The sequence below is a fragment of the Tupaia chinensis genome, unplaced genomic scaffold (genome assembly GCF_000334495.1).
Source record: "Tupaia chinensis unplaced genomic scaffold, TupChi_1.0 Scaffold138619_1, whole genome shotgun sequence".
Classification (NCBI taxonomy): domain Eukaryota; kingdom Metazoa; phylum Chordata; class Mammalia; order Scandentia; family Tupaiidae; genus Tupaia; species Tupaia belangeri.
In genome coordinates, this window is record NW_006198512.1 from 421,335 (window position 1) to 436,408 (window position 15,074).

The 15,074-nt window shown below is 41.4% G+C and overlaps 1 protein-coding gene and 1 pseudogene across 1 annotated transcript in view; one reads left to right on the top strand and one right to left on the bottom strand.

Annotated features, from left to right (window-relative positions):
* CENPP (centromere protein P) overlaps window positions 1-15,074 on the top strand; it is a 273,851-nt gene that overhangs the window by 42,745 nt on the left and 216,032 nt on the right. The window contains exon 5 of the mRNA XM_006161460.3: window positions 12,011-12,107. Coding sequence (XP_006161522.1) covers window positions 12,011-12,107 — 97 coding nt within the window. The remainder of the gene's footprint in view (window positions 1-12,010; window positions 12,108-15,074) is intronic.
* LOC102498574 (charged multivesicular body protein 3 pseudogene) lies at window positions 1,529-2,161 on the bottom strand (annotated as a pseudogene).

The following is a 15,074-nucleotide window of genomic DNA, read 5'->3' on the forward strand; positions in this document are numbered from 1 at the left end:
AATATTTTTCTCTGTCCTTTCACTTTCAGTCTGTTTCTGTCTTTGGACAGACCCTTGTAGACAGCATGTAGTTGGATCATGGTGGGTTTTTTTGTTTGTTTTTGTTGTTGTTGTTTTTTTTAAGAGCAATTTTTGCTGTAAATTCAAGTTACTCCATGGTAACCACAAAGAAAATACCTGAAAGATACTTACAAAAGGCACTCAGAAGTAATTTAAATGTTACACTACAAAGAAAAAAATAACTGAAAACAAAATCAGACAGTAATGAAGAAAAGAAAGGACAAAAACATTACAAGGCACAGAACACAAATGACAAGTCAGTCCCACCTCATCAGTAAGTACTTTAAATATAAATTACATTGCTGGACTCCCACATAGTCAATTGTGGTTCGAGTTCTGGACCTAGAGACTTAAAACTCATGCCTGGCACATGTTTGTGTGTGCTCAAGATCCAGAGAGGAGAATGGAGGAGAAGGAATTGTGGCGTGGCCATCTCCTGAGGGGTGATTTCTCACTTTATGACCACGTTAACGTCAATATCATAGATGAACCATCTTCCTCTTCTTTTTCTTCTTGTAGATAGTCTCTTGGATGTCAGAGTCCTCCCTCCTCGAACTTGTAAATAGCTGGGACGACTGCACCCACCGTGCTGTCTGTGTCCACCCAGGTCTTGCTGTGTGGCCAGACTGGCTGTGAGCTTGCTGTCTTCTACCCCATCGTCCCGGAATCTGGGACTCTCGGCCTCTGCTACTGTGCCTGGCCTTCAGGTCCGACTGGGAGGGGCCTAAGCCTCCTATGTGGTGGCAGCCCAAAGAGTATCGTGTCTTTGCAAACATGCCACAGCAGATGGGCTCTTATAACTGTCTTTTAAAAAATAATAATAATAATAATTATTTAACTTTATTTATCCATTTATTTATTTATTTATTTTTAAGTGTTAAAGCAGAAATTTATTAAAAGTTATTAATATAGTGTTTTACAGACCAAAAAAAAAAAAAATGTGGAGTCTTCAACATTCAGGCAACCAACTCCATTCTCAAAAGTGCTTCATGAGAAAATGGATTTCTTTGTCCTCCCCCCAGTAAGATACTTCTATTTATATGCCTGAAAATGATGCATTTAATTACACCACCTTTGTACAAACAATCCCTTTGAGATCCCAAGACCTCATCAGAAAGTGAAGAAATATTAGCAGAGAACTTTCTCCAAAATGCAGTCCCTCATGACAGAGGAGTAGTGCAAGAGATACTAAGGAGGCTCTTCAGAGGAGTGTGAGGACCTCCAGCAGGCAGGCCATGAGTAAAGCCCAAGGCCCAGCTGGGCGGCCCCTAGCTGCGGAGCGTGGCCAGCCGGGACTGCATGGCCTCCAGGGCCTAAGTGAAGAAATATTAGCAGAGAACTTTCTCCAAAATGCAGTCCCTCATGACAGAGGAGTAGTGCAAGAGATACTAAGGAGGCTCTTCAGAGGAGTGTGAGGACCTCCAGCAGGCAGGCCATGAGTAAAGCCCAAGGCCCAGCTGGGCGGCCCCTAGCTGCGGAGCGTGGCCAGCCGGGACTGCATGGCCTCCAGGGCCTCTTCCTCTTCCTCATCCTCTGAGGCAGCCATAGCCCCTGGAGGCTTGGGTTCTGGAAGGGCGTCGGTAACTTTACTAGGTGCTTTGCCCAAGGCCCTTGCTGTAATTTCAAACAGAATTATGTCTATTTCCATTTCTGCTTCTTCCTCCATTTCTTCCTGATTGTCCATGGTTTCAAAAGTGTCCTCTAACACCTCTTCTATGATCCCAGCCTTCATCATCTTTTCGGACAGCTCCTGCATGGTGGCCTGGATTTCTGGGATCTTCACAAGACTCTGCATGGCCTTCATCACTTCTGTGCTCTTCTGCAGGGAGCCAGCCACTTGCAGGACAGCGGCGAGCTGGTTCTCCATCCCCAAGAGCACCGAGTTCATTCGCACACCTTCCTTACCTGATCTTCTCCTTGGCCAGAACCACACAGACATCCTCTGACCCTTCTTGGCAGCATCTTTCACAGATCGTTCCACTTTTTCTTCTTCCCTTTCGATATCTCTTATTTGTCAGTCGACAGCTCTCATGTCCTTTCTTATCTTCAGTGACCATTCATTGACCAGTTCTTTGGGCGACTTTTCCTGGGTTTTCCCAAACAGCCCCGTGGCGAACTGAATTCATCTAGCCCCTTCCGGCTTTCTGTTCCCCGCACCCAGCTATTTATCTATTTCAATTTGACCAGACAGGGACAAAGCGAGAGAGCTAGAGAAAGTGAGAAAGCAAGCCGCCGGAGCTGAACCGTGGTTGGCCACGTGGGAGTCCAGTGCCCTTAACCATCACGCTACCTGTGCCCCCAAAAACTGTTTGAATGATGTATTTGAGGACAGATGGTGGTGAAGGGGTCAACTGACAGCCCGGGAGGCTGTCCCACATGGGAAGGTTCTGGGTTCATATCTGAGACCTCCCTGGGTTGGCTGCACACTCACGTGCCTGCGATCCAGGCTTAGCCAAACTAGAGGTAGATGGTGTTACTGAGACCCTGTTGGGGTGCAGTCTCCCTCTCTTTCTCTCATGAAAGAGATGGACAGACAAAAAAAAAAAACCTTTTTTTTTTTTGAGAGATTTTCACTGTAGGGCGCGTGCGCTCGCCAGACAGACAGAGAGAGACATAGAGACAGAAAGCGAGAAATCACCCCCCAGGGGGGATGGTCACGCCGCAATCTCTTCTCCTCCATTCTCCTCTCAGGATCTTGGGCACGCACGCACACGCGCCCGGCGTGAGTTTTTAAGCCACCGGGTCGGGGACACGAACCGCGGTCGACTACGTGGGAGTCCAGCGACATAGCCATTACGCTAACTGCTGGTTCCCAAAAAAAATTTTTGAAAAAAAATTTAAAAATGTATTAGTTTCAGGCCAGCAGGTGTGTGGAGGTGAAGGCACTAGATCCCACTTCACTGATTTTATATTTCAATTCCCAGGCCTAGCAGCTTACAAATCATGCCAGGTGTGTGTGTGTGTGCATGCCCAAAATTTTGAGAGGAGAATCGAGGGGAAGAGACTGCAGCATGACCATCCCCTCTGGATACTGATTTCTCACCTTCCCTCTGTCTCTGTCTCTGATGAGTACATGCACCTTACAGACAATATTTTTTAAAAAAGAAAGAAAAAGGATTACTGTCTTAAATCTGGTCAAAAACAAAAAGTGGAATTATAAACCTTTGTTACTATAATACTAGTTTTTATAATTGGCCATGCCCATCAGTGTCCCCAGGAGATTGGTTCCAGGATCCCTCATGGATATCAATATCTGGGGGTGCTCAAGTATCTTAAATAAAATAGTGTGATATTTGCATGTACCCTATGCAATCCTTCTGTTCACTTCAAATCACATCTGTATTACTTATGATTCTTAATACAGTGCAAATACTTTGCAACCACAATTATGCTATATTACTTAGTGAATAGCAACAAGAAAAAAGTACCTATTGAGTATGGATGCTACTGTGTCTGTTGTTCTTCCTGATAGAACCTTTCTGAACACGTTTTATATAGAATGGATCCGTCTAAATACAATAGGGTGCAGTTCTAAGTTAGAGATATTCCCTTATATGTCCATAGCACAGTGATTTAATACTTTAATATAATACTTTTATCTAATATGCCATCCATATTAAATTCCAGTTTCGTTAGTTGATCTCATAATCTTCTTTTTTAAGTTGTCAGAAGGTTCATACACTCACCAGACAGAAGCAGAGAGACAGAGAGGGAAACAGCACCACCCCACTACTTCCCTTCTCCATTTTCCTGTCCTGTCAGGATTTATCCTTTTTTTTTTTTTTTTTTTAAGATTTTAAAAGAAAGAATTATTTATTTAATTCCATTTGTTGAGAGAGAGAGAAAGGGAAAGTGAGAAAGCAAGCTGCCAGGTCTGGCACTGAAACTGCAGTCAGCCATGTGGGAATCTAGCACCTGTAACTACTGTGCCACCTGCCGGCCGCATCCTGTCTGGATGTCAGGCACACAGGCTCAGAGGTATTTTCAATCCACCCGAGTTGGAATTTGAACCCTGGTGGGCCATATGGGATCTGGATCCCCCAACCACTAGGCTATGGGCCAGCACTCATGTTGTTTGCAGTTCCCCTGCAGTACCTATACCAATCGAAGCCCAAGTACTGCATTGTTAAATCTCTGTAGCTTCCTTTCATCTGGAAGGATTCCAGAACTGTTCCTTGCTTGTTTTGGCATTTTAATCTTTACAAAGTACAGTTTTTCCTACCTGCCCCCACAGTAGAATGTTCCTCATTTTGTCTTTGTCTACTCTTTTCTTGTGATTAATTTATGGTATGGATTCTTGGGCAAAATGCTGTGCAGGTACAGTTTTGTCCTTCTCAGCCTACCTGTCCCTCACAGGTGATGCTCGGTTTATTCTCTTAAACTGTTACCTTATTTCTCCACCATTTCGTTACTACGTTTTTCTCCCTTGCAACTCAACGATCTATGAGAACACACTTTATTGTCATGTATTGTAGTTACTACTCTTGGTCGAAATTTATTCCTCAGTTTAGCATACACTGTTGATTTTACCCAATCCACTCCTTACTATGATGATTGCAAATTAATTTTTACCTTGGTCACTTCCTCTGCATTTCTCAGTAGCACTTGGCATTATACTTAAGAAATACATCTCCATTCTGCGCCGTGTATGTCTGTGTATACATCCATTTACTGTATGTATGGATTTATTCTTATTTTTTAAATTATAATTCCTTATTTTTCTTATTTTGCTACTCAGAATATCACCAATTTGACCAGTAAAGATATCTTTAAGCTGGCCTGTGAAATGATGCCCCTGTCACGTTTTCAAGCATGTACTTATACTCTAGCATTAAAACATTCTCCAGGCTCACATTGTATCCTTCCTAGCCCAGACCTAGATTCAGCCATTTCTCTGAAGGATAATAGTTTCTCTTAGTAGGGAATGGGGGCAGCTCACTGTTCTTGAAATACCTTTGTCTCCCGACCCTTTCAGCAGACAGCACTAGGAACTGTATGATCATGAACACATATGTGTGCACAAACGTGTATACATATAGTAAATGTAATATATACGTGTGTAAATATGTATATAAATATGTGTGTTGATGTGAAGTCGTAAGTTCATGCCAATACCTCCGATTTCAATTCAATTCCAAGCCATCCTCATAGTGTATTTTTTTTTAAAGAATTGTTTGTTTATTTATTTATTTATTTATTTTTTTGGAGAGTTTTTTCCCTATCGGGCGCGTGCGCTCGCCAGACAGACAGAGAAAGACATAGAGACAGAAAGCGAGAAATCACCCCCCAGGGGGGATGGCCACGCCGCAATCCCTTCTCCTCCATTCTCCTCTCGGGATCTTGGGCACGCACGCACACCCACCCGGCGTGAGTTTTAAGCCACCGGGTCTGGGACGCGAACCGCGGTCGACTACGTGAGAGTCCAGCAACATAGCCATTACGCTAACTGCTGGTTCCCGTATTTAATTTTATTTATTAACCTTATTATTTTAAAATTTGTGACAGGACACTCACCAGAGAGAGAGAGGGAAAGTGAGAAAGGAAGCCACTAGGTCCAGGACTTGAACTATGGTCAGCCATATGGGAGTCTACTGCCAGCCCTTATGGTGTTTTTATACCTGATTGTACCTAGTTAATTATCCACTCTAGGTATGCTCAAAAAATGTATTAAATTCTGCTTTGTATTAACATTATAATCACTCAGTATGTATATCTTATCACACTGTAAATAATAATTTGTGAAAATAATGATAAGGCTCTATATAATATATTCATTGTTATTTGTCTTAAACAAGTAAGAAAATTGAATTAGGAAAAGTGTTTAATCTCTATGGAGCTCATTTTTATCTCTGAAGCAAAGGAACTGGATGAAATTATTTCCAAGATTATGCCCTATTCCAAAAATTTAAATGTTTGTGAATCAAAAACTGAAATGTAGCTAGGAAATAACAGAACTTAGTAGAATTGGACTTTTTGCTTCGCTGCCTCACTGAAAGCAGGATGGATCGTCAGCAGCTCTGCTGGGAACCACACAGGAAAATTCAGCCAGGGCTCTCGCGCTTGGCACGTGTGCTGGAACCTGCACCGTCTGATCTGGAAATACGGCCTCAACATGTGCCGTCAGTGTTTCCATCAGTACACGAAGGACATGGGCTTCATCAAGTTGGACTAAGTGATCTTCCCTGAATGGACTGTCCAAGATAGCCACCAAGCAAAAGAAATCATGCTGGCTATTTGATTATAAAATAAAATAAAATAAAATACAATCCTTCAATTTAAAAAGAAAAAAGAGAACTTAATGGAATTGGAATGATAGACCCAGAAGAATATCCACAACTTAGGTCTCTTCTTTACCACATGGAGTGATTGCCAGTGTTGGGGCATTCTCAGCAAAACCAGATCTGCAAACACTGTTCATGGGCCACCCACTGGAGATGGAATTACTTCATCTTACAGATTGTTATTGTTTTCTGTTACTTTGGTAGCGATTCCTAAATTCCTTTAGTAAGTATACATGCCCACCACTGTTTACAAGAGCCTCAGTTGATTCAGTTACAAAGATTTCTCAAGGATTAGTTCTATGTACCACATGCTTTCTTCAGTATTTGGGTTTTGTTTTCATATTTTTAAAAACATTCCTAGTTTTATTTTTAAAGAATTATTTTATTTAACTTTATTTATTTATTTATTTTAATTTGACCAGAGAGGGGAAAGGAGAGAGAGAGAAAGTGAGAAAGCAAGCTGCCAGGTCCAGGACTTGAACCACAGTTGGACATGTGAGGGTCCAGTGCCCTTAACCACCACACTACCTGCCGGCCCCTTAAAAATTTTCCTTTTAATGAAACATAAAAAGTACAAAAAACTCTAACTGGAAGGGATTTAGAAAGAAACCACTTCTAAGATTACTAATTATACAGGTAGGTCAAATGGTTATTATACATACTTGATTTTTTTTGAATTTTAAATGTACTTACATGCATTCACTGTACAGCATTACAGTATACAAAATGAGATTTTTCCATCCAGAATACAGTGTATATTGGCTCAATCAAGGATTTTACCATACACGTTGTCGTCAACAAATACTTTTCCATTTCTTGTTTCTTACATATTTTACTGCTTTTCCCCCCCTTGATTCTCTACCTCTCACCTTCCGCCATTTCTCCCCCTCCTCCCACACTGTCTCTGGTATCTACAGTTGCTTTCCATGCCTTTTTGTTTCACATTTTGTCATTCACAAAAGATCTTAATTACTCTAAATCCTTTCAATAGCAAGTGCAGCTGATATATACATATCCATGAACACAAGTCTGACTTTAGACATAAACCTCAGTGAGTAGAACGAGCATACTACAGAGTAACACCCAGCTGGGGCTATTATAGCTTACTGCAGTCATTAAATAGATATTTTTATATACATCTTTTAATTTCAAGAAAAACAGGGTTTTTTTAATATGTCAAAATCAAAAATGTTAAGAGAAATTTTCTTAAGACTTAAAGCCAGGAAAAAGTTTAAAATTCAGTTCAAATAGTAGGTAGATGAATAGTTCAAGAGAAGACAAAAAATCTTAAATCCACAAAATTGTTTTATCTTCATTTTCTTTCAGCACTGTCCTGTTCCTTGGTTTCTCTGTATCTGAAAACATTTTCCCCTTCTTAGAATAGGAGATGTGTGTATTGCAGTCTTCTAAGAAATCTCTGCCAAGGAGGTGTGTAAGAGCTGAGAGCGGGCCGAAAACGGAAATCAGCCTGGTGCTAGTTGGAATTGTAAAGAATGGGTTTATTAGACATCTCTACCATCTGGATCTTATGTTACCGTCAGGAAGAGTGATTTAAAGTGGCGGAGTTAGAACAGAAGGAGTTGCCCCGTTCTCTGTGAGGGCCTGTGTCTGTTTTCCATTCACAGAAAGTAAGTCTGTTTCTCCCAAGCTATTAGTTAGGGAATAGAAAAATCCATTTTGTCCTCAGAGCAGCCCTATTCCACCACTAATTTTTCTTACTGCTTTTAGATTTCCGTGTGTATGTGCTTGCAGACAGATGCACTCCCCAGAGAGAGGTGAGAAGGTACCCCTGCACACACCATGGGAATGGTCATGCCACAGTCCCTTCTACTTTATCACTTCCTTCTTTCAGGATTTCTGAACATGCATACACACATCTGGCATGTTTCTCAAGCTGCTGGGTCCAGTACTTGAACCTCACAGTTGGCCATATGGGATCTGGCTACCTTAACCAGCCCTATTGCTTTAGTTCTTTACAGTTCTTTTTTTTTTTTTTTTTTTTTTAATGACCTGGTAGGTAGCAGTAATAGCAGATTCCCTTTTGGTCATTAGGAGTGTTTGGAGTGTTCTATCTCTTCTTTAAAAGACCCAGCTTGACTGGTTAATTGCTGAAGCAGGGGACCGGCAGTTGGCATAATGGCTATGTCGCTGGGCTTCCATGTAGTCAACCGCAGTTCAAGTCCTGGACACAGTGGCTTAAAGTCATGCTGGATGCCTGCGTGCTCAAGATCCTGAGAGGAGTCTGGAGGAGAAGGGATTGCAGCATGACCATCCCCCCGGGGAGTGATTTCTCACTTTTTGTCTCTCTGTCTGTCTCTGTCTTCCTAGTGAGCACACACACCCTATGGCAAAAACCTCTCCCCCACCCAAAAAAAAAAAAAATTGCTGAAACTGCAAACACGTAATCTTGGAAACTTTATTCCTTTCGCCCTCTTCTTTCTCCTGAAGGGTTCTAGAAAGGTGACTAGGGAGATTAATGAGGCTTTGAGTTTAGCAGTAGCCCAGTTTGGCTGATGCCCTTTAACTTTGGTACTTAGTTCCTCGTCTAGTCTGTTTAGAAAGCTGGAATGGAGACCAGCAGTTAGCATAATGACTATGTCACTGGACTCCCATGTAGTCGACTGCGGTTCAAGTCCTGGACCTGGTGGTTTAAACTTGTGCCGGGCATGTGTGCATGCTTGCCCAAGATCCCGAGAGGAGAATGGAGGAGAAGGGATTGCAGCGTGGCCATGCCCCCTGCGGGGTGATTTCTCACTTTCTGTCTCTCTCTCTCTGTGTCTTTCTGCTGAGTGCAAGTACCCTATAGCAAAAACCTCTCGACAACAAAAACAGATATGAAAGTATCTTTATGCCTGAGTGTTTTCCTTTCCTTTGAGTAAATACCCAGGAGTGGAATTGCCGGGTCATATGGTAGTTCTGTCTTTAGGTTTTTGAGGAACCTCCATCTTGTTCTCCACAATGGCTGTACTTATTTACATTTCCACCAACAGTTAGGCTGGTTTCCCCTTTCCCTGCAGCCTCACCAGCACTTGTCATTCTTTATTTATTTGATCAGAGTTTTTTATTTTTAACACCCATCATGGTATAAATTCATAGAGAATAGGTTTCAGAAGCTCAGGCTCTTTTCCACTGATTCTCGCAAAGTGTGCTTCTCTGAGTGAGGCAGGTTGGCATTTCAGTTGAACTCAAATCCCTTTCTCTTTGGCTTCCTTCTTTGTCTTGTCATTTTCCTTCATATGTTTTAGGAAGCTCTCTCTGCTCTTAGAATGCTTGATATGCTCAAATTGGATATTTATTCTCTTGGTAAGAGTCTTGCCCTTAACTTGTTTGTTTACAACAATGCCAACAGCATTCTGAGTATCAGTGTTGCCATGGTAACATTGGTGGGGCATTCCTTTTTGAAGAGTACCCATTCCCTCGATTTCTACAATATCATCTTTCTGGTAGATTCCCATGTATATTGCCAAAAGAACCACTCCGTGTTTTCTAGAAGACCTAGAGAGCATGTATTGGGTGCCTCTGCTCTTTCCCATTGTGTTTGTCATTTTGATGAATTACTGGAAAGTGGTGGTTCCCTCTCATTATGGTTTTGATTTGCATTTCTCTTATGATAAGAGACATTGAACATTTTTTCTTTAGCCTTTTGGCATTTGTATGTCTTCCTTGAAAAATTGTCTCTTCAGCTCATTTGCCCACTTTTTAATTGGATTTTTTTGTGGGTAAGCTGCTTGAGTTCTCTGTATATTCCATTTCTCAGACCCTTATCTGAATCATAGTTTGCAAATGTTCTCTTCCATTCTGAGGCTTCACTCCCATTATTGTTTCCTTTGTTGTGCAGAAGCTTTTCATCCTAGTGTAATCTGACCTGCCTATTTTGGGATTATTGCCTGTGCTTTAGGAGTCTTTCTTAAGAAATCTTTGCCTACTCCAATGTCTTCAAGAGTTTCCCCTGTGTTTTCCACTAGTAGTTTTATAGTGTGAGACTTTATGTTTAGATCTTGGATCCATTTTGAGTTGATTTTTGTTCATTGTGAGAGATAGGGGTCCAGCTTCATTTTCCTTCAGGTGGTTATCTAATTCTTCTCGCACCATTTGCTGAAGAGACTTTTATTTCCCCGTTGGATTGTCTAGTGTCTTTTGTCAAAGATCATTTGGGTGTATGTTTTGCGATTGATTTCAGGGTTTTCTGTTCTGTTCCATTGGTCTACTTTCCTGTGTTTGTGGAATGGCCATCTCCCTGGGGGTGATTTCTTGCTTTCTGTCTCTCTGTCTCTCCCATGAGCGCACCCGGCTAATAGCAAAAACCTCTCCAAAAGAAAAAAAGTAAAAAAAAAAAAAAAAAAGAAGCAGCATGCAGGCCAAGGTCCGAGGAATGGGAGACACAGTGTTTCCCTGTAGAACCCGGGCACATTACTCCCCTAGTATATCAGGGTGTTCATCAGCCAGGAAGCTCCACTAAACTCTTGTGTCCAGAGTTTTTTTGGGGGGTATCATTATATAGGTGTGACTGATTAAATCATTCGCCAGGGCTAGTAGGTGGCATAGTAGTAGAAGGGATTGTGGCATGGCCATCACCCCTGGGGAGTTGATTTCTTGCTTTCTGTCTCTCTGTCTCTGTCTTTCAGGCGTGCATACGCGCCCTATCACAAAAAAAATTATCAAAAATAAAAAAGAAAGAAAATCATGCCAGGCGCATGTGCTTGCATTCTTGCATGCCCGAGATCCCAGGATGAAAATGGAGCAGGGATTGAGGTATGGCCATCCCGCCTGGAGTGAGAATAATTTCTCACTTTCTCTCCCACTGTCTCTGTCTCTCTGTTCAGTGAGTGTATGTACCCTATGGCAAAAACCTCTTAAAGAAAAAGAATCATTAGCCAATTGATTACATGCAATTTCTAGCACCCTTCTTTTCATGGAGGTCTTGCTGGGCCAAAGTTCTATCCCTCTAATGACTTGGTTGTTTTTTCTGAGAACCAAATCCCAGCCTATAGGTATCTGTGGGCCTTCAGGAGACACCTAATCAGCATAACAAACACTCCTATCACTGAGGAAGTTCCAAGCCAGAAACTGGCACATACACATATTCTTCACTATCTTTCATTACACCATATCCATCAAAGAAGACTTCAAAGAGAATATGGCATTTGGTGATTTGAAAAATAGGGAGGATTTAAACATTTTTTTTTTTTTGAGATTTTTTTTTTTTGCTGTAGGCCTCGTGCGCTCACCAGAAAGACAGAGAGACAAAAAGTGAGAAATCAGCCCCCAGGGAAGATGGCCACGCCACAGTCCCTTCTCCTCCATTCTCCTCTCAGGATCTTGGGCACACAAGCACACATGCCCAACATGAGTTTAAGCCATCGGATCTGGGACTCGAACCGCAGTCTACTACATGGGAGTCCAGCGACATAGCCATTACATCAACTGCTGGTCCCAGGATTTAAACAGTTGAAAATGGGGCAGAAGGCATCCAGGCTGAGATTCCCTTTCTCACTCAGCATTCGTGCTCAGAGGGATACACGCAGGTGCAGGGCTTGGCACCGAGACAGACGTCTTCTGCCACTTTGGTTTCAGTGTAGGATATACAAAAAGGAAAACTAAGAATGGAAACCGCAGTAGGTCTATCATTTAATGATATTTATCAAACATAATATCTTTCATTCCAACAGAGCAGAAGAAAGAAGAGATCTCTTCATGTTCTTCCGAAGCTTGCATTTTTTTGTGGAGTGGTACGAATATCGCAAGCGCACATTTAAGCATTTCAAGGTAAAGTCAAAAGTTTTTAACTATGTATGGAAAATGAAGCTGATGCTAATATGGGGATTTGATTATAATGTTCTTTCCTTAAAGTTTTCAAACAATAGAAAATATTTTCATCGGCTTCTGGAATTTGCAATTATTTGGTTTAACTGGAAGAGTAGTACCACACAAATCAGTGATTAATTTATATTATGGAATATCTTGAAGTGTAATTCCAGTTTATTTTAACATGCACATTTTGAAAAATCAGTCTTTCAAGGTACTTGAAGGCAAGCGATAAATGCTCTTAAAGTATAAAACCATAGCAGGCTTGCCATATAGCAGTATATTAACCTATTCATCAGTCTATATTTTGAGCTTCTTAGTTATTTCAGGTTAAACTATGGAAGCCTGATTCTTGTGAGGTAATGTTTGTCAAGTCTGAAATGAACACAGTATTTCTTTTTATTCCCTTGGTTTGGGTCTGGCATAGCTAGAATCATGTTTGGCGGCATGGCAGTCCTCAGGGCTCGGTCAGCTGAACAGTGTCGTGTTATTAGCAGCAGTGGTGCACACAAGACCCACCTCTGGAAGAGTCAACATAGATAATATTGCAAGGTTCACATTCCCCCAAAAGCCTAATGAAGCCATGCATATATTTTTAGGGCTGGTGCCATCTCTTCTTTATTATTAATATCATGTTCATTCTGTTTGGTTGTGCTAAGAAAATCTGTCAGGCACAGGACTTTCATTGGAATAAACTCAGGCATTTCCTGTACTGCAGTCCCTTGAAGCGGTTTCACAGGTGGTTGTATTTTCTCACAGGCAGTTCTGTGCCAGTACAATTAAATATCTCCGCTTCACAGTTGGTAAGATACAGTAATGACTGGGCAGCGTGCTGGTCGTTATTGTAATGAACAAGTCACCAAACAGTGCTACTTCCTAATGCATTTACATGGGTAGTAGGACATGTGAGCTCTAGTCCCCATATCCAAAGCCCATTTGATGCTAAGTGCTTTTGAGAAGTATAATTGCTGTGTTTTTCAGTGGAGAACTGGACATTTTTATTAGCTGGTCTTTGCTGGTGGTAATTTAAAAAAAAAAAAAAAAGCCAGGAAATTAAAAAAGAAAAAGTCACATGGTTCTGCAGCCATCACTACTGTCCTTCCCCAGAACTTCTCCATCACTGCACACTTAGACGTGCCCATCAGACTCTTAGCTCCCCATTTTCTCCTCACCTCACCTCTGTTATCCCCTGTTCTATTTCTATGAATTTGACTATTCTCGATGCTTCATATAAATGGAGTGTTCTTTTTAAGTCTATTTCACTGGTATAATGCCTTAAGGTTTACCTGTATTGTGTGTAGCTCCTGTCAGATTTCTTTAAAGGCTGCATAATATTTTACTGTATGGACCACATTTTGTTTAGTGGTACATCCGTTGCTGGATACCTGGATTGCTTCCACCTCTTGGTTATTGTGAATAATGCTGCTATGGACATGGGTGTACAGGTACCTGCTCGTGTCTCTGCTTTCAGATCTCGTAGGCATATATACCTAGGTGTACAATTGCTGGATCATATAGGAATTCCATGTTGAATTTTTTGAAGAACCTCATATTTTCTACAGCAGCCTCATCATTTTTCATTCCCATCAGCAAAGCACAAGGGTTCCATTTTTTTCTTCGGCTTCTTCAAAACTTGCTACTGTCTGTTTCTTGGGTAATAGCCAAATAATGGACATGAAGTGTTATCCCATTATGGTTTTGATTTGCACCTTCCTAATGATTAACAATTTGAATATCTCCTTATGTGCTTCCTAGTTGTTTGTATATCTTTGGAGTAATGTCTATTCAAGTCCTCTGGCCATTTTTGAATTGTGTTTTGTTGTTGAATTGAAAGCATTTTTTATATATTGTGGATATTGATACTTTATCAAATACATGGTTTGGAAATACTTTCTCTGGGTTGTCTTTTCATTCTCTTGATAGTGTCCTTTTGATAGTGTCCTTCGATAGTGTCCTTTTTTTTCCCCAGAGAGTGTGTGTGCTTGGAGGAGGAGAGTGGGGGATGGCCGCTCTGTAGTCTGTTCTTCTCCATTCTCGTCTCGGGATTTTGAGCACACACACACACACACGACATTTCTCAGGGCTCTGAGTCCAGCGCTCAAACTGCACAGTTGGCCGTGTGAGCTCTAGCTACCTTAACTACCATGCCATGGACTGGCCTTGATACTCTGAAGTTTTTCATTTTAATGAAGTCTAGTTTGTTTTTTCTCCTTTTACCTATGTTTTTGGTGTCAATAGCTAAGAAATCATTTCCAAATTCAATGTCATAACTTTTTTTCTTATGTTTTCTTCTAAAAATTTTAGAGATTTGGCTCTTAAGTTTAGGTTTTAGATCCATTTTGAGTTTATTTTTATATATGTAAAGGCCCTAATTTTCCCAGCACCATTTATTGAAAACGCTGTCCTTTTCCCATTGAGTAGCCTTGGTATCCTTGTAAAAATCATTTGATCATATATGCAAAGGTTTATTTCTGGGCTGTCAGATTGAGTCCTTTGGTTTGGCCTATACTTAATGTCAGTGCCATTGCAACTCTGTAGTAAGTTTTGAAATTAGGAAGTATGACTCTTCCATCTTTATTCTTCTTTTAAGATTCTTGGGACCAGCAGTTAGCGTAATGGCTATGTTGCTGGATTCCCATGTAGTCGACCACGGTTCGAGTCCCGGACCCGGTGGCTTAAACTCACGCTGGGCGTGTGTGCGTGCATGCCCAAGATCCCGAGAGGAGCACGGAGGAAAAGGGATTGCGGCATGGCCATCCCCCCTGGGGGGTGATTTCTCGCTTTCTGTCTCTGTCTCTCTCTGTCTGTCTGGAGAGCGCACGTGCCCTATAGCAAAAAAACCTCTCCCAAAAAAAAGATTCCTTTGTTCATTCTGGACATTTTGAGATCCCATATGAATTTTAGGGTAATGTTTTTTTTTTTTCCCTC